This window comes from Olea europaea, unplaced genomic scaffold, assembly GCF_002742605.1.
Source record: "Olea europaea var. sylvestris unplaced genomic scaffold, O_europaea_v1 scaffold1031, whole genome shotgun sequence".
Taxonomy (NCBI): Eukaryota; Viridiplantae; Streptophyta; class Magnoliopsida; order Lamiales; family Oleaceae; genus Olea; species Olea europaea.
In genome coordinates, this window is record NW_019227643.1 from 86,238 (window position 1) to 106,238 (window position 20,001).

The 20,001-nt window shown below is 35.8% G+C and overlaps 2 protein-coding genes across 2 annotated transcripts; both read right to left on the minus strand.

Annotated features, from left to right (window-relative positions):
* Window positions 1-4,792: 4,792 nt before the first annotated feature.
* LOC111372800 lies at window positions 4,793-5,603 on the minus strand. The gene is made up of 3 exons (XM_022995204.1): window positions 5,599-5,603; window positions 4,977-5,537; window positions 4,793-4,883 (listed from the first exon to the last, which is right to left on the minus strand). Exons 1-3 carry the CDS (start codon window positions 5,601-5,603, stop codon window positions 4,793-4,795), a joined length of 657 nt encoding a protein of 218 aa, XP_022850972.1.
* A 10,733-nt stretch (window positions 5,604-16,336) lies between these two features.
* LOC111372811 lies at window positions 16,337-18,463 on the minus strand. Its single transcript, XM_022995216.1, has one exon. The coding sequence runs from the start codon at window positions 17,991-17,993 to the stop codon at window positions 16,584-16,586; it is 1,410 nt and encodes a 469-aa protein (XP_022850984.1). The 5' UTR covers window positions 17,994-18,463; the 3' UTR covers window positions 16,337-16,583.
* Between the last annotated feature and the right edge of the window lie 1,538 nt (window positions 18,464-20,001).

Genomic DNA, 20,001 nt, shown 5'->3' on the forward strand with positions numbered 1-20,001 from the left:
GCAATTATATAAAGACGTTCAAGCACCATACAGCTGGTGGGATAGTAAACGCCCGATAAAATCTTAGTGATTTCATAAAAAGATGTCAAAAATCTTTTAACTTTCAAAGCTAAAAGTCAATCACGTTTAGTCAACATACTATCGCCATCACTTTTAACATGTCTATTATTATAAAAGTCAGTTATTAAACATTCAAAACCTTCACATGACTTTAATAACAAGTAAGTAGAGTTCCACCTATGACCTACGTCGTTAACAAATGTTTTAGCATTTTACACTCCTATTTCGGCACAATAATTCTCAAATGCTTGTTTTCTATTTGGGGAGATTGTGATATATATATTAGTGCATTCCTAATATTTTGAAGTTCTTTATATGTTTTAAACTATCTTGGACAATTAAATTCAAAATATGACATACACAACGAATATGAAACAAATACCCACCAAAATCAGGTTGCAGTACCCTATGCAATTTTTCGGCAACTACTTTATTAACACTAGCATTATCGAAAGTAAATAAACGAATTTTACCTTCGCAATGATATTTTCTAACAATACTAATAATAGCATTAAATATATTATTAGTGTTGTGAGGAAACTCAATAATTCTAAAAGCATTAAATTTTTTTTGCATGCACCAAAGTGAGTCTATATAATGTGCAGTTGCAGCTATATATACTCTTTTATTAATCCCTTTCCATATATCTGAAGTTAAAGATATGACACCTCCATATTTTTGCAAATTCATAATTAATTGTTATTTTGTTGAAGTAAAATATTGTATTGTATCGGAACGAAGAGTGTTTTGACTTACCCCAATGTACCTTGGATGTAGATATTCTTTCACATACGAGACGTATTGTTGGTTGTCAATTAATAACAAAGGCAACTCAACACCAACAACAAGTTTCACCATTTCGGTTCGAACTTTCTCTTCCGAATACACCCATGTGGATAGGGGTGCAACAGAACAACCGGCGTCTGGACTGCCAAATTGCAATTGTGTTTAACAGCCTGGAATAAGTTTGTGTTTGGCCGCACATACTTTGTAACAACGGTTGAGATGGATGGTATCAATTCCTCTTTGTCATGCCAATCTTTGTTGGCAGTATTTACATATTGCTTTAGATTCTTGGACTCCATTGACGATTTTTCCCGTTGAAATCAACTTAAAGTGATCCCAACATTTTGCTTGTTTTTTCCCCTTTCGCTTTCCCCTCGCATCAGTAATGTTTAATTCAGTCTCTTCTTCCTGATCGTGTTCCGCTTCGAGAACGTCAACATCATCTAAATTAATTGAATAATTTGGATTGTCACTTACATGATGATAAAGATCTAAATCTAGAATATCTTCAGGTAAGGGTACGTCATTTAGACCTTCAAATTGATTCTGAAATTGACTTTGTGGTGTCATAGGCGATTCGTTTCCTCCCACACCGAACAAGTTTTCGACAAATGTGCGTGGATCCATTTGTTCAATTGTAATAAGTAATAACTAGTAAAAGAATAATTGTATAAATGTAGTGAGAAATGAAAATTGGATGAAATTTCAATAAATATAGTGAGAACTGAGAAATGAGAATTGGATATTGTATAAATTGTATATAAAAATTGCACAACTATCAACACAATACAAGAGAGTTGTGAGAAAGATAATTGAGAGTTGAGAGTGAATTGTAGAAAACTTTGTGGCTAAATTCCACTATTTATAGAAGAAGAAAATAAAATAAAATAAAATTAAGGACCAAAATGGTCACTGAATTTTACAGTAAAAAAAGAAATTAATTCAAGAATCGAAACGGTCACCATTACATAAAGTAACCGAAACGGTCACTTTTTAAAAAAAGTGAAAAGTGACCGTTTCGGTCACTTTCAAAAACGAGCCCACGAGCCGGGCTCACAGCGAGCGACTCGTTTTTTGTGCGAGCCGACCAAACCGGCCTGTTTGGCTCGCGCTCAGGCTCGTGTTTTTACGATCCCAAGCCGTCCACGAGCTCCGTCTTTGCGAGCCGCCATTTGCCACCCCTATTCACAGGCAAGCCCAATCATGGTTCATTGGTCGAGAAGTAATGCACAAGTTTCAGGACCCACGAATAATCTACAGACCTTCGGACATTATTAATGACGTTCGTCGAGAGTACGGAGTGGTCATGAGCTATCAAAAGGCTTGAAAGGCCAAAGAATGCGCGTTGGAGGACTTGATGGGTTCGACCGAGGAGAGTTATTCTAAATTGGCCAGATATTAATTTCAATTGTTTATTTAATTATGTATCGATTTTTTATCTAATGTGTAATTAATTATTTAATTCAATTGTAAATTTTTCAGTTTTTTAATATTGTTTATTTAATTATTTAAATTATGATTATTGTTTATTTAATTGGTCAGGTTTTGCTATAATATGGGAAGAATTAATACTGAATCGACATTTTGTATTAAGAAGGATAACGAGAATCGCTTCAAGTATTTCTTTATGGCCCTTAGACAACGCGTTCGAGGATTTCGAAATGCAATGCGACCCTTAATTCTAGTCGACGGTACAACCCTCAAGGCGAGATACAGGGGCAAGTTGATTATTGCAACATGTCAAGATGCTAACATCCAAATTTACCCTCTTACATTCGACATAATTGACGGAGAAAATAATTTGGCAATGCGTTGGTTTTTCATGAAGTTGAGGGAAGTAATTGGGGATGTCGAGAACTTTGCATTCATAACCGATCGAGGGCAATCAATAATTAACGGTATCGTCGAAATCTTCCCCGAGGCACATCATGGTTATTGTATGTACCATATACAAGAAAATCTGAAGATCAAATATTGAGGCAAGGGCATCGTTACGTTGTTTAGGAAAGCTGCAGAGGCTTACAGTTTTCAGGAGTCTGAAAAGTTTATGGTTGAAATCGGAAGTAAATCCTATGATGCATGGGAGTATCTGACAGAGATGGGGATCGAACATTGGGCACGATCACATTTTCCAGGACGTCGATACAACATGATGACGTCGAATAATGCGAAGTCGCTCAATGCCTTATTTAAGAAGGATCGAGAGTTACCAATTCTTGCAATGCTTGAGAACATTCGTGACAAGCTGCAACAGTGGTTTCTTGATCGTCGTGAGAAATCACAGAGTTGCACAAATGTGCTAACGCCGGCTTAGGAAGATAAACTCTTCAAGAGTCTAGAGATGGCAAGGAAGGTATATATAGAACCACTAGATTAGTTTCGCTTCTCCACGAAATGTGCACGTAATTTCGGATACATCGTCGACTTGAATGATAACACGTGCACGTGTAGACAGTTTCAATTGAAAAGTTTTTCGTGTACACATGCAGTGGCGGTGGCTATGTATAGAGGAATTCCACCACACACGTTATGCAGTGCTTATTACATGATTGGTTCTTGGAGAGCAGCATATGCCGAAACCATATTTTCTGTACCGAATGAAGCCGAGTGGGAAATTCCTGATCGGATTCTCTCATTGAATAACTTGTTGCCACCAGCAGTCGGCCCACTTACTCCTGGACGTACACGTACGTCTAAAATACCTTCGACCGGAGAATTTTCCCTGCCTCGTAAGTGTGGCAGGTTCGGTGCAACAGGACATAATAGAAGATTTTGTACAAGTCAGATCCCTCTACATGAAAACGTAACAGATGTATAATTGAAATTTATGTAACATTATTTATCACATTGATATTAATTATTCACGCATATTCTTAATGTTAATTATTTATGTTAATTATTAGATTTAGTTTTTTATTTAATATTTCATTAATTAGTTGCGTAATATTTGAAGTTAATCATTTTTTAAAACTCAGTACGTTCTCCACAATATATCCAAACATTATAAATACGTCGTGAAATATTTAAATAAATACATAAACTAAAAAAAATTAAATATTAAAAAAATAATATATGTTTTACAATTATTTCGTAATTACAAATGAATGAAATATACAATGTTTAAACATTACAATATGTACAATTATTTTAAAGAAACACGACTCAATATCTACGGATCACCATTAAATTCAAATAAATCACAAGTTAATTTATTTCTCCAACTTTGTATCCACGCCTAGTTGATTGCGTCAACCTTCTGTGCTACACTCAAAAATTCTATGTAGTTGATAGCGAATATGCTGCAATCACCCCTACAATTACAAAATATTGTATTAGCACATTACTGTCTAACTAGAACGTAAGTTGTAAATTACAAAAATAAAATAATAAACACTTATGATATTTGCTGTCTCGCCGTCGTCGTGTCCCGCACGATGGCTAGTCTGTCCTGCACAGTAATGTTCACTCGTCCAGCCAGCATAAGGACGATCACAGACGCTGACTTCAGATTTTGCTCGAGCTGACCTTAAGTCAGGCATAAATGATTGGGGTCATACACATACATAGTCGAGTCGGCAAATACAATCTCCACTGCAATGTAGTGATGATTGACACACACTGAAATGTACAGATGCGTACAACCCTCCCATGGCTTTCCCCCGACACTCGGTCACATCCCTACGACCCACTCCATCTACCGTGTACTCGCTACCCATAGTTTGCAACGTCTGGTACTCAATATCAATGGCACATATGAACTCAGTGTTCAAGATGAGTCGGCCGGGAATGTTGAACGATCTTGGATATCATTCAGCTCGATCTCATAGCAAATCCATGGCGAAATCAATGTGCTGCACCAATTAAAAAATGAGTTATTTAATTTCATAAATGCAAAACGCAAAAATATGTATACGTAATAAATAACAATATTATTACTTCACTTACATCATCGGCGAGCCAAGCCTCCAGAAGTTGTGATGTCGTGAAACCATTTATAAGCTTCCGAGATCGTCTTATGAGCAATCCTGGGACTGACTCTGAAAAATTAGAAAAGAAATTGTTAAGTAAAAATATAGATGTATCAGCATCTGCGTAATGTACTAATCCTTAATGAATAATACAATACTTACTCAGGCATAAGTGCTCTCCACTCCGCCTCGAACGCTTTCCACTTGGCATGGTCCACCTCCCTGAATAAATTTGGGTGCGTGCCCTCGACGAACCTCTTCCTTTTCGCCTCCGCGGTAAATGGAGAAACGACGTACTGTGATGGTGCCCTCGGCCTCTTGCCGACCACCAGCTCCGGCACATCAACAATACGCGAAACCCTCCCTATATCCGACACTCCCTCACCTACCATCGGGACCACCTCTTTCGTCCCCTCCGACACAAAAACTACATTCGGCAAGTCTGGCGTCTGATATGGTACCCTCTCTGCCTCGGATACCCCCTCCTCCTCCTGCACCTCGGGTACCTCGTCCTCCTCCGATACTCTCACGACCTCCTCCTCTAGCACCCCCTCTTTTTCCAACACCATCACGACCTTCTCCTTGGCACCTTCCTGACCCCCTCCTCCTCTGACACCCTGACGACCTCCACCTCCGGCACCCTCCCGACCTCCACCTCCGGCACCCTCCCGACCTCCTCTTCCGTCTCCATCAGGGCTTGATCCTCCATCTCCATCTCTATATCTATCGGGCCATCGAGATATGAAGTTAATGCATCATCCGATGCCCACACGTGTCAACATACCCCATCTGACCTCCTCGACTCTAATAACCACTGGTCCCTCCGTCCCGATAGTTGCCAACCCCTCCGTCATCCTCTCTACCTGTTCCTCCGTCACCCCCTCCGTCCTGATAGCCGTCTGTCCCTTCGCCACCCCCTCCATCCCGATACTCGCCAATCCCACGCAGGCCTACTATGTCGCCCCGTATCGTTACGACCTTAGCATAAAAGTCTGTTAAACCGACCTGTACCATCCCGACATCACGTCGTAAGTCAGCTACTTCGCCTCGTAAGCCAGCTATGTCGCCTCTAATCTCCATCATAAGTCGAAACATATCATTGATAGAAGCACTCTGACTACGTGCAATTGATCTACGTGGGAGGTGTCCGGACGCAAGAGATGGTGATCTCGTGCAGGGAGGTAACACTCTCGACGGAGGTGATCGCATGTAGGAAGGGGACACCCTCGATGGAGGCAACATTCTCGGGGAATGTGGCACCCTCGACGGAGGTGACACCCTCGGCAGAGGTGTCATCCTCGGGGAATGTGACACCTTCGGTGGAGGTGATAGTCGACGGCGCTCCTAAAAAAAGAAACATTACAAATCAATAATTTCATTAAAAAATTATAACGATAATCAACATATTATATTCAATTAACATACCGTGTCCCGATCGATGATAGACTCAGGCCTCTCTCGAGCAGCACGATCTGTCAACAACTCACGGTTATAAGTCTGATCCTCCTCCTCGATCGATGGTGTCAGCTCAGTGAGGACTTCAAGCTGACATATTAACATTTCATCGAATTACTGACCACGTATCCAACTTCGAAAATGACATACAACAGAAAGCGCATATATAATACGTACCTCAGGATCGTCTAGGATAACTGATAGCTGTTTTGCAAGGGGATTGTCTTGTGCTCGCCAGTGGTGCATCAGAGGGATGCATGTATCTCCTCTCCTCGCATACCGACCAGCTAGGATGGGAACAGTCTCGTAGACCCATATCTGCAACAATTACGATTATTATATGTACAATTTAATAAAAAAATTGGATAACGCATTATGTTAAACATTTACCTGCAAAACTAACGGCAGGCCATATACATCGTACTTACGCTCCGACCTATCTCCCCTAGGCATCGAATGCCCCTTCCTGAAAACGTGTAAAGTATCAAAAAAGCATCTCTCTCCCCATGGATAGTTGTTGAACGTATCGATGTCATCAACAACTTGCAAATGAAAAACGTCAATCGACGTCTTCCTTTGATGACACTTCAGTACGCTCTCTAGTATAAACATCATCCTCAACTTCAACTTGTCGGACATCTGGTCGCATCCCCTGAATGCATCTTTTAACTACGCCAGTGTCACTGTCATATGCCTATTAAAATAATCATTCAGCAGCCTCTTGTCTGTTGAAATACTGGCCCTTGCTGCCTCTTCGCCCGTACATCTCAATCCAGTTATGAGAGCAAACTCGAATATAGAAAATGTAGCAACTTTGCCCCCAAAATCAAAGTGGAAGCCATCTCCATCAACTGGTTTAAGCAGACGACACAGTAATGAATCGATCAACTGTCCAGAGAACTATACAGATCGCAGTGAATACAGGGGCCATAGGTAGGATCGACGTAATATCTTCGTGTGCTCCTCATCCAGTGAATCAAACACTATTGTGAAACTGGCAAAGTTACATGCAAAGTTACAGTTCGACGTAACTTTGCCATGAATCTGTCTCAAGGCTGCGTCCAAATGGTAATCCATCCTGCAAGATTTCAAATGTTAGAACATTTGAAACATAATGTCCCAAAATTCAACTAACCGAACTGTAAGTAATTTACGCACGAAATAACAGATAATAAAGAAAATGAATTAAAAAATACATAACAACTTATAAAAAAAGGGAAAAACTAATTTTTATAAAATTCTTTATTTCATAGTTTATTTTAATTCATGTTAGAAATGTAATTCAATTCTTTATTTAATTAAATTTGATTATTTATATTTAATTACATATTTAAATAAATTATTTTGAAAATTTATATTTCTTACTTATTTAATTTGTTTATTTTTATTTAAATGTTCATTATTTATTTCAATTGTTTATCTAAATTATTTATTTCGATTGTTTATTTATTATTTGATTTAATTACTTATATGGAAAGATTATTTAAATTATTTATTGAACAAGCAAACATAAATATTTAATTATTTAATTCAAATGTTAGAAATTTGTATCAATTAAATTTTAATTGCGTATTTTGATTAATAACATTTCTTTATTTATCATTTGAATAATCATTTAATTACATTTTTAAATAAATTATTTTGAAAATTTATATTTCTTACTTATTTAATTTGTTTATTTTTATTTAAATGTTCATTATTTATTTCAATTGTTTATCTAAATTATTTATTTTGATTGTTTATATGTTTATTTAACATTTATTTTAATTGTTTATTGAATGCTTAATTTTAATTATTTATTATAATTGTATATTTATTTATTTTCTTTAAATTATTTATTAAACATTTAAACGTAAATATGTAATTATTTGTTATATTTTTCTTTAGTTGTTTATTCAATATTTATTTTAATTATTAAGTGAATATTTAATTATTTATTTTAAATGTTATATATTTATTTCAATTGTTTATCTACATTTTAATTACTTACTTTAATTATTTTTATCCAATTATTTTTCATTTAATTATTTCAATTGTTCATCTAAATTATTTTATTTAATTACTTATATTGATCGATTATTTACATTATTTATTGAACAAGAGCAAACGCAAATATTTCATTATTTATTTCAAATGTTAGAAATTTATTTCAATTAAAAATTAATTAAATATTTTGATTATTAACATTTATTCATTTATCATTTAAATAATCATTTAATTATTAGTTAAATGTTCATTATTTATTTTTGTGCGTTTCAATTAATAATTTATTCCAATTATTTTTCATTTATTTGTTTCAATTGTTCATTTAAGTTATTTGATTTAATTACTTATATGAATCGATTATTTAAATTATTTATTGAACAAACAAAGGTAAATATTTAATTATTCATTTTAAATGTTAGAAATTTATTTCAATTAAACTTTAATTAATATTTTCAAAATTAACATTTATTGATTTATCATTTAAATAATCATGTAATTATTATTTAAATGTTCATTATTTATTATTGTGCATTTCAATTAATTATTTATTCCAATTGTTTTTCATTATTTGTTTCAATTGTTCATTTAAATTATTTGATTTAATTACTTATATGGAAAGATTATTTAAATTATTTATTGAACAAGCAAACGTAATTATTTAATTCAAATGATAGAAAATTGTACCAATTAAATTTTAATTGCGTATTTTGATTAATAACATTTATTTATTTATCATTTAAATAATCATTTAATTATTATTTAAATGTTCATTATTTATTTTTGTGAGAAATTAATTATTTATTCCAATGATTTTTCATTTCAATTTTTCATTTAAATTATTTGATTTAATTATTTGATTATTTAAATTATTTATTGAACAAGTAAACATAAATATTTAATTATTTATTTCAAATGTTAGAATTTTCTTTCAATTAATCTGTAATTAAATTTTAATTGCGTATTTTGATTATTAACATTTATTCATTATTTATATTTTTCTTTTATCATTTAAATAATAATTAAATAATTATTTAAAAATAATTTAATAACAGAAACAAACTGACAGCCTGGGCCATCTTAACCGACACAGACGATACAGACGGTCACAAATGGCACCGACGGCTGTGCCATCTGTTAAACAGACGGCACAACCGTCTTCTTCCCTTGCAACAAACCTTAAAAAAAACTTAGTTTTTACTAATTTTACATATTCTACAAAGATTTCTACTACTATTTGCAACAAAATAAACCTTTAGCATAGATTAATGGGGGGGGAAATTATGCATAACTTACTTTCTTCGCTTCTAATGGTGGTCGGTCGGTCTCCTCCCAAGAAAAACTCGTCGGTTTCCTTTTTTTTTTTTTTTTTTTTTTCCCTTTTTTTCCAAAACGTCGGTTTCAGAGTGAAAATGACAAGGGCAATCTTGGGTTTCCAAACGTCGGTTTCAGAGTGAAAATGACAAGGGCAATCTTGGGTTTTCAATGTTTTTAAGGTTTTTACAAATTTTTGATTTTTTTTTTAAACAGTAGTCAACGGCCATTTTGGAAAATTGTATGTTTTTTGTGGCTATCTGCCACCATTTCCTCGTCGAAATACTAGCATATTAATAACTAAAAAGCCCCAGCTATGCTTTCCTGGATAATACGTAACCATAGCTGCTACACCATAGAAATTTGCAAGAACTAGTAATTAACCCCTGGAATGTAAGTGAATAAATAACATCTCAAAATTCCATCCAGATCATTACTCAGCCATTGACATTTTTTTCAAAGTATCTTTGGCCTTTATTAGGGGAACACAATGAGAAGTACCTGAGAGAGTGTCAAATCTCCTGCGCTTGTCAAGATTCATTCTAAAGAAGGGAAAAAAGGATGTTTAGCTGGGAACATATTATTTGATAGCATGACATGAATTAAATATGTGACACTTCCAAAACATACAAAACCAAAAAGTAACTGCCACCAAGATAAATGTTCTGATCGCCCATTTTAAGAAAACCATTGGCAGTCAACTTTATTGCTAGTTGGCCTATCATGAAGTGACCTGAAGATTGCAGGTATTTTGGAGCAAGAAAATATTTGAGAAACAGAACTGTTCCAGGGCATCGTTAAATTTCTGTATCAAGAAATTTTAATTCCTACGGCATATGATGCTTCACGTCTTTCGAGTAGCCCGTGTGCTTGGATCTCATTTTAATGAGATTTTGGCACCATAACACATTTTGCTACAGGAACATGTGCACTTAAAAATCGAAAACTATCAACACATTTGTCAGAATAAATATCAATGGAGCCGTTGAGACGTGAATGATCGAGATACCCTCTTCTGGTCAATGAAAATTATGCAATTAACCTCAACCCATTAGCATGTTATGAAAATAGAATGCAAGGGTAAAAACGAAATGTAGTTCATATTCTCAAAGAAAATGTCAAATGAGAGACATCGGGTGTCATTCCCTATATTCAAACTAAGGGGACTCAGTTGGAAAAATGAGAATGCAAAATACAAAAAATAAATAAATGGAGGCCGATCGGACGCGAAATTTACTTTATTGTTGTGTGGTGAGTGGTAACAACTTCGAAAGTCCCTATAACCGAAAGATTAATTCTGGAAAATTTCATATAGCATTTAGCCACTATTAAAAATCTTTTGATTTATAGTTGATGTGTGGAAGAAAAGGATAATAAATGAGAATTAATTGGTCACAAAAGCAAAGCCATGGTTAAAGGTCACAAAAGCAAAGCCATGGTTAAAGGAATTGATCAGGATTCATAAGGGAAGAGGAAACTAGCTAGTTAACGGTTATAACAAGTTAGCTTAGATCAAAACATGTCACAAAGTATTGAGTAGACTTGTATAACACTAAACTCATAGTGTTATACACAAAATTTCACAATAGAAATTAAAACTATACATCTCATATAATTATTCTCCTGCAATTAAAATCATACTAACAAAATCAAACACAATCAAAATTGTCATCCAAAAGAAAAAATAAAATATTATAATCATCCAACAACTAAAAATATTACAATAATCCAATCTCAATAAATGAAAAAATAAAAATACTACATCATCCAAAATCCTAACTCTTAAAAAACAAATATTAAGGCAGCATATTACATTATTTGAATGTCCCATAAGTTTTAAGCAGCATTCCGACAACAACATAATAGAAATATTTAGAGAAGAATATGAATATTAGTGATAAAGAGTTGTGCAAATTGCAATACATTATATATCAACCTAAAAGAAAATAGAAAACGCACGAATCACTTTGATTTAGCCTTCATTTGGTTTCATTGATCCGAAAACTCTACAAAAAAAAATAATGATTCAATTAACAGTAAAATTGATAAAAACAAATAAACTTAACATAATTCATGGAATAGCTTATTTGCTATATCGCCGTCCTCCAATTTGTTATTTTCCTCCATATAGAATATCTCCAAGTTGGGAGACCATTTATGCCAATTTTGATTGCACACCACTACATTAAAAACTATGGAAGGGATCGAGAATTTTTCTTCCAACACTAAAAACATTTTTTGAACCCACGTTGACGCTTGAATTGCGATAACATTCCATGCAAGTTTGGACAAAGTATCATACTTATGTCCATTAACCCCCATTCAATTGAGAACATCAAATCATTGTTTTCTATATCTTCACAAGCGTCTGACAAATATCTATCCGCATCATTTTTCATCCAATTTTTCCTCAAAACTTATTAGAGAGTTTGATACCATACCAAGTCCAAACTTTGATGGGATAGTCTTGAATTTGTCCTCGCATATCACCAACCTAACAAGGTAATTATAACGCTCCTAAATTTCAATGGCATGATGCTTTGAAATATTGTAGATTAACACATGCAATGAGTTCTATTGCTACCAATTCATTCCAAATTCTAACATAAATGCCTTTCGAGTGATTATATAATAGAAATTTGAACTATTTCCATTCATCTGTCCCCACATGCACCAAAAGAAATAGTTTGAAGACCTAAATGTAACAGAAAAATGAAAGGGGACCCAAGTGAGACAACTGGTAATGTTAGGGAACCATGGACTATAATTTTCCTTAAAAAGAGAATTATGTTGTAAACAAGATTCTACAATGAAACTCTGAAAGTAGAAGCAATAGCTGTAACAAACTTGATTTTACTTAAAAACAAATTTCTAGTTTGCTTCTCCATACACAAACTCTTTTATACCGAAAAATGACATTTTTTTTTTTTTTTATAACACGATGCTTAATCTTATTAAACACGAACTAAACGTATAGTAAAATCTATTGTAAACAAAACATACTTTCTTGACTGTACCTACAATTTCAAAATATAATTAAAAACTCAACAAAGACTCTTCGAGTCTTTAACAAAGGTACATGACAGTAAGAAACATTCAATTAGGATGTATGCCCAAGTTTTGCAACAAATCAATTTCGTAAGCATCATCTTCAATTTTCTTTTCAGAGCTTAGAATATGTTGGAAACTGTTCTTTACGTTGATAAGTCAATCACCATGTTACCCTCTTTGAAGCTTTGAGTTATCCATCGTTTATCTACATGTTCTTTGTCCTGGAGTTTGATTGTTCAGTCTTTTATGTAATGTGGTCAAGCAGCATCATTTTTGCCGCCATATTCTTCTTTTACACTAGTCTTATCACATTTTGGTATTGAATTTTATCATAAATAAAAATGGACTGATTTTTTCCCATAGACCATCTCAAACGGGCTCTTTCTACTAGTTCAATTTTTGGTGCTGGAAAATCAGTGGCAAAGCAGTTTTGACCCAAATTTAGAGACGGAATTTCTTGCGACAAAGGTTGAGCTATAGCTTTGGGAGAAAAGGGAAGAAACCAGATTAGCACAAAAAGCAAAGAAAAAATGGCTTGAAGAAGGAGACCAAAACTCGAATTTTTTTCATGCTGTGGTTAATCAACGGAGGAAGTCTTCACATATCTCTTCTATGCAATTGCCTGATGGGACAGTGCTAGCTTCGCCAGAAGAGGTTCACAATGGTGCCGTTAAATACTTTGAAGAAATTTTGCATGATAATCGAACAAGTGAGCAACAAGATTTGACTCCCCTAATTTCTGCAGTTGTATCAGTAGAGGATAATGACCTTCTATGCGTGGAACCAACCGAAGAAGAGGTAAAGGATGCAATTTTTTCTATTCCAGCAGAGAGCAGCCCCGGGCCTGAAGGTTTTGGGTCTGGGTTTTACATCTTGTGTTGGGAATTGGTGAAGGACGACATAGTGGAGGCAGTGAGAGAATTTTTCATGGGTAGCTCACTACCCAGATTTTACACCTCTTTATTCATTGTCTTAATTCCGAAAGTAGACCAACCTAGGAGTTTTGAAAAGTTTAGGCCTATTAGCCATTGCTCGGTCATTTACAAAGCTTTTTCAAAGATCCTTGTCAAGCGTATGACATGACTGCTCCCAAACCTGAACAGGGAGCATTTATTCCAAATAGAAACATTTTTGAGAACATCACCCTTACCCAGGAAATGATCCACTCTTTGAACAGGAAAACCAGAGGTGGTAATGCTATGTTAAAAATCGACATGGCAAAGGCTTATGATAGAGTAGACCGGAGGTTTTTCCTACATGTGCTTGAAGAATTTGGCTTCTCTAAAAGGTTTTACGACTTGGTGGCAGAGTGTGTTACAACTCCTTAGTTTTCAATAATGATGAATGGGACTCATAAAGGTTTCTTCCAACCTAGCAGAGGCCTCCGTCAAGGCGATCCTTTGTCTCCTAATTTGTTCAACATTATGGAAGAGATTTTATCACGTCTTTTACGCAAGAGGTTTGAAGAAGGCAGTATTGTGAGGTTCTATCATCCTATTGGGGCCCCTTTGGTCTCACATCTATTATATGCCAATGATGTAGTAGTATTTGCGAATGGAGGTAGAAGATCTATAAAAATGCTCATGAAGACCCTGAAAACATATGAAAAGTGATCGGGACAAGTGATAAATCAACTATTTTCTTCTCTAGAAGGATCATCTATAGAAGGAAGAGGAGCTTGCTACGGTTAACTGATTTTACTTGAGGGACAGTTCCCAGTGGTTGACTTAGGAGTGCCTATTACTTCTGGCTGTCTCACGGCTAGGCATTTGAAGACTTCAGTAGCGAAAATTTGCAACAAAATAACAGGTTGGAAAATGAGATTACTGTCTCAATGAGGTCGCCTTATTTTAATCCGACATGTTGTGACCCGTATGGCAACACATTTGTTGGCTATGGTTAATGTGCCAAAGATAACTCTCAATAACACGAACTCATTATCTACATTCCTCTAGGTGAGAGTAATGGAAAACACATAAAGAAATGGCGTGCTTGGTCTGAAGTATGGATGCCAACTATAGAAGGTGGACTTGGGGTACGTGATTTTGCTGCAATTCAACGATCTCTCCATATGAAACTTGCATGGTGGCTAATGACTACTAATAGCTTGTGGTCTAGCTTCTTCTGTTCCAAATATGTAAAGAGCAGTCATCTTTTACTAAACTCTAATATCAGTGGATCTAGCCTATGGAAATCAATCGTAAAGGTTCTACCTCAGGTATATGAGAACTCAAAATGGAGGATTAAAGAAGGTCAGTTTCCTTTTGGTATGATAGCTGGTTAGCGAGTGGCCCATTAAGCGAGCATGTTTTCAGGGTTACCAATCCAAGACTGCAGGTTAGAGATTGCTGGATTGAAGATGGCTACGATTTCACTTATCTTAAAGAGGTAGCTAGGGAGGTAAAGGCAGTAGAAATTACACAAACCATTAGGGCCAGAAAAGAAGTGATATGATCATATGGAAGCCGAACGATGATGGAGATTTCTCTACTTCAAGTGCCTGGGACATTGTAAGGGTGAGGAGTCCACAGATTCCTTGGATGAAATGGATATGGCATAAAATTCTACCAAAAAAAATTTTTTTTTTCATGTGGCAGGCGAAGTTCAACTGTTTAAGTGTGGTTATTAGGGTGAGATCAACAAGAGTTGCTCTAGCTTCACGTTGTGATTGTTGTGAGAAGGGTCAAGTGGAAACTCTAGATCATGTACTCAACTCTAGGGATATTGCTAAGGCAGTTTGGAAGTGGGCATCGTTGGCCTTGGGTGTGCACTACATGGAGACACAATCCTAGTGGACGAGAGTCAATAGATGGTTTACATGTGCAAAATATGTCTCACGGCATGGAATTTTAATTGGGCTATTATGGAAACTATGGGGACGTCGATGCAAGGCACGTATGGAAAGGATTCGAGAATCTGTGGAGGAGGTTTGGCTTACAATAAAGGTTTCGCTGCGTCTCCTAGCTGAAAAAACAGGTAAAGTCTCAAAACTAAGTAAAATAGATCATGAACTTCTCAAATCCTTAGAATTGCCTGTGTGTTCGAAGACGAGTAAACCAACCCTCATAGTTTCTTGGAGGAGACTTGCTACTGGTTGGATAAAACTCAATGTTGATGGAAATTGTCTTGGTAATACAGGACTTTGTGGAGGTGGGGGAGTAATCAGGGATCATTATGGTAATTTGGTTGCTGGCTTCTATGCTCCATATGGCTATGGTAGAAATAATGAAATGGAATTGCGTGCTGTCATGACTAGGGTAGAGCCATGCAAAGAGATGGGTTTCCAGCATGTGGAAATTGAGTGTGATTCGACTGTTGTAGTAAACTGGTTAACAACCCACTCATGCGGAGTTTGGTATTTGTGGGATTATCGGGATGGGTTATTAAAATTACTAGGCGGAATCAGCTTTACTATTTCCGATCAGTATAGAGAAGCTAATAGAACCGCAGACTTTCTAGCCAGACAAGGGGCGAATGGTTTCACGATGAGGTACATGCATTTATATCAAATACCACATCTGTTAAAGAGGTGTTATTCGTATGGATAAACTTGGTCTGACGTGTTAACAATATGGGTTCGATTAGAGCTATATGGCTGCTTGGTTCTTATATTTGTTCTCTGTTTTGGATTTACTCCAACCAGACATCATATAAGGTTTTCCAAATTCCTATTAACAACTCCTATCAGTTTTCCAAATATAAAGCATTAACATGTAGAATCAGAACAACAAAGAGGAAATCATTCCATTCAACTGATAAAGGGGATCAAACTCAGTTCAACAGAGGAGAGTGGTAGATTATAACCTCAATCCACCATGGCTCCTTGTTTTATTCATCACACGTAATCAAACGACAGACTGAAACGAGTTAGGAAATTCACACACGGATTAATTTCCCAACAACTCCATACGAAATTAAAGCAAAGGCTAAAACAAGATATGAAATTCACCACATTTTGGTCGAAGCTTAATCACCCAACAATTGGTGCACATACACGCCACTCTTCCTTAGGCTTTTGAAAAGACGCGTACAGTCTCCACATGTAGTTGTTTTACAATCTTCTTCATTTGAACACCTAAGGAAGAGTTCATCAACATGGCATATTGCTCCGGTTTTAAATAATTCAACAAGAATATTGAGCTCTACCGGCTTGGTGTTCATCACGAGTACCACGAAATCTCCATCAGCAACTGTTTCATTGAACCAGTGAATAAAGTCAAACTCGCCTTCATCTGGTGGTGCACTAAAATATTCATCAGAGTTGATTTCACGAGCAGCATTCTCTCCGGAAAGGCTGGGATGATAAATAAAATGGATACCGGGACCTGTCACATATGAAGAGAGGACAGATGTTCTATGATCAATAACAAAAACATTGAAGCATGCATGGTGATTAGAACAATAGTTCTTGGACATTTTTGCGACACTTTCTTTTGCAAACTCCCCTGCACCAATGTTAATGTACACTAATTTGTTCCTTGAGGAAATGTTCCTGAAGTTAGCCAGATATGCAGGCTCCAGCTCAAATTGCCCTGACTTTCCATCCACAAGAGGCTCCATAAACTTCATAAACGCTATATTTTTCGTAACTGACGGGCACTTATCTGGAAGCTGGAAATGCTCAAAGGCAGAAAAATTTTCATATCTCTTCTTAAACACCACCAGCGTAGAGGATCCAACACCGCATACATAAATAACATCAGAACTCTTCAAGAATGATACGACCGGTGTGGCCAACCTTACCAAGCTACCGGAGTGGAAATTACGTCCTCCCACAAGAATAGCACCAATTCCACCAGGACGTAAAACACGCTCAATCTCAAGAACAAGAAGAGATGGTACAGAAACCCTGTCAAGATCTCTCGAGAACACAAAATCAAAATGATTATTCTCAAAGTTGAGCTCATAAACGAATCTTCTCTGCACAAGGGAGAAGAATGGGTGTCTATCTACACCAAAGGCATTGGACAATCCTAACTCCCGCAACGTCAATACTGTGGAGGCAGATCTCTCCCCAACACATAATGCTTTAGCATTAGAATCTAAAAGATTCTTCTCCATTAGCTCTTTGAACACATTCTTTGTGAAGTTTTGACTTTCTATGCACGGCATAGGAGTTGTCCCAAATAGGGAAGACATAAAACCAGGTGCCGATGTGGGCTTCAGATGCCCGGTGAAATTTAAATCCTGGTTCGAGCCAAAACTCAATGGGCACACATCAATATTCGATACCATTCGCCCAATTATGCCCGCCTCATGGGTCATTTGCATAAACGACAGAATAGTCGTAGCCAGTACAAACATAAAAGCTCTCAGTACCACACGCATGACGAATGACCCACGAATAATTCGCCATTTCAACAAGTTCAAATCCATTTTTTACACTTAAATTCTCTTTTTAAAACCCAAATCCAGATCTTTTAAGCAATTCAAAGTGCCAGATCTATAATTGCACCGTGATTCACTCAAAGCAAAACACAAGTAGATTATATCAAATCAGAAAAAAGCCAAACAACGAAGAAAACGAACTATTTAGCGTGTGCAAAACCTGGAGGATGTGTGATTCCCACCCACGAGTAAACCCATTGACATTTGGTACCCAAGCCAAACCCTTTTCGGAATCCTCCTCGCCATCGGCTCAAACCACTTGTATCCCATCTTGAATTACTTCATACCTCAATTAAATTAGAAACCAACTTACATTGTCAGTAAACTTGCTTTATCTTAACTCAAATGAATTGTATTGTATGTATGCGTATTGGGGTTAGGGTTTGAATAATGTAGCAGGAGATGCAAGTCTTGAAGGTTTGGAAGTGAAGTGACTAGAGGTTCTTGAGGAGATAAAAAGCAAGGGTGTCGTACGAAGGTTCTGTGTGTGTCGGTTATATGCCACGTGTCACACAATTAAATAATTCATTGAATCCATCGTAGTTATGGGCAATTAGCTTATGGTTCGTCATTTTCAAATTGGCGCAATCGAATCATTCAACTTTGATTTATTTATAAATTTGATCGTTTTACGAACTGTTGCGTAAATTTAACTATTGATATATGTTGATCTAGACATTAAAATTAGTATATAATTGCCATATATGTCAACAATCATACAATAATGCATGTCACTCATCTTAAAATATTCTTTTATAAAAATAAAAAAAAAATATATATATATATACACGTTTTTACAGTCAGCTATTTGTATGTCAAGGTCAGCATGTTTCTTAATTATAACTTAGAAAAATGAACATGGTAATCAGAGGTGAAAGTAAATCGAGGTCGGATGAATTGATTGTTCCAAACTCAAGATGAGTTACTTGATCTGTAAACAAATCGACATTGGTTGACATGATTGCATTTAGTTGAAGATAGGTGGTCTAGATGCACATTTGCTCGGAATTAGGTATCTCACATTGCATTTTACCCATTATTTAATTATTTATTATAGTGTAGAATTATTATTTTGATCTGATGTATGATTGCGATGAGTGATTATCTCGACTTGCGTTGCATAATTCAGAAATTTATAAAATTTAGGATATTTATTAATGCTGAGGCGTGATGATGAATAGAAATGACAATAAACGAATTTTTTTACAATTCTTTTCAAAAATGAACGAATATAAATACCAATTTTTAAAGATTGATGATGAAAGTGCAATACTGAATAAAGATTGAAAACTTGCTGCTATTTTAGTGCTGTACAGAATTGCGTGCCATATATGTAACCGGTATCCAAAAATAATTCAGAAGAGACGCACAAGTTGGTCCCACTTAGCTGGCAAATATTAATAGCCACGTGCAGTCCCACGTCTTGATGATCCGAGTAAATCAGTGGACTGTCGTTCTTTCCCACTTGTATAAAATTCTTGTGAGCTCAGCCCAATTGTTATAGGGTCTTTCTGCCCTCCACCGACTACTCACGTACATACATACAAGGGAATGGTGCATTTTGGGGGTTATAATTTTAATCAAGTCGGGCCCACCTCATGTGAGTGACCTATACAAAATTTGATAAAATGATCCTGGTAGAATAGTTTTATCCACTGTTTTAAGCACAATCAAATCTTCCGCCACATATCAATTGGTGACTGGTGCTTGACCTTCCGGCGATTCGGCCATTTGCCTCAAAGTCTTAAAAATGCTAGAATCTCCCCAGTGGCTGTCCAACGAATGTAGATCTGGACCTTAGTGAGATAGAATGGGCAGGCGAGGAGGTGAAATGAGAAGAATTCGGTAGCTAATTAATAAAATGATTTGACATCTATTAAGTTTTATTATGTTCATTATAAAGTGAAATTGGAAAATAAAAAAATGTATATGGTCAAAAGTGAGAAAAAAAGTTAAACTACGTAATATTTGATTATGTGAATGTGTGATTGAAAAT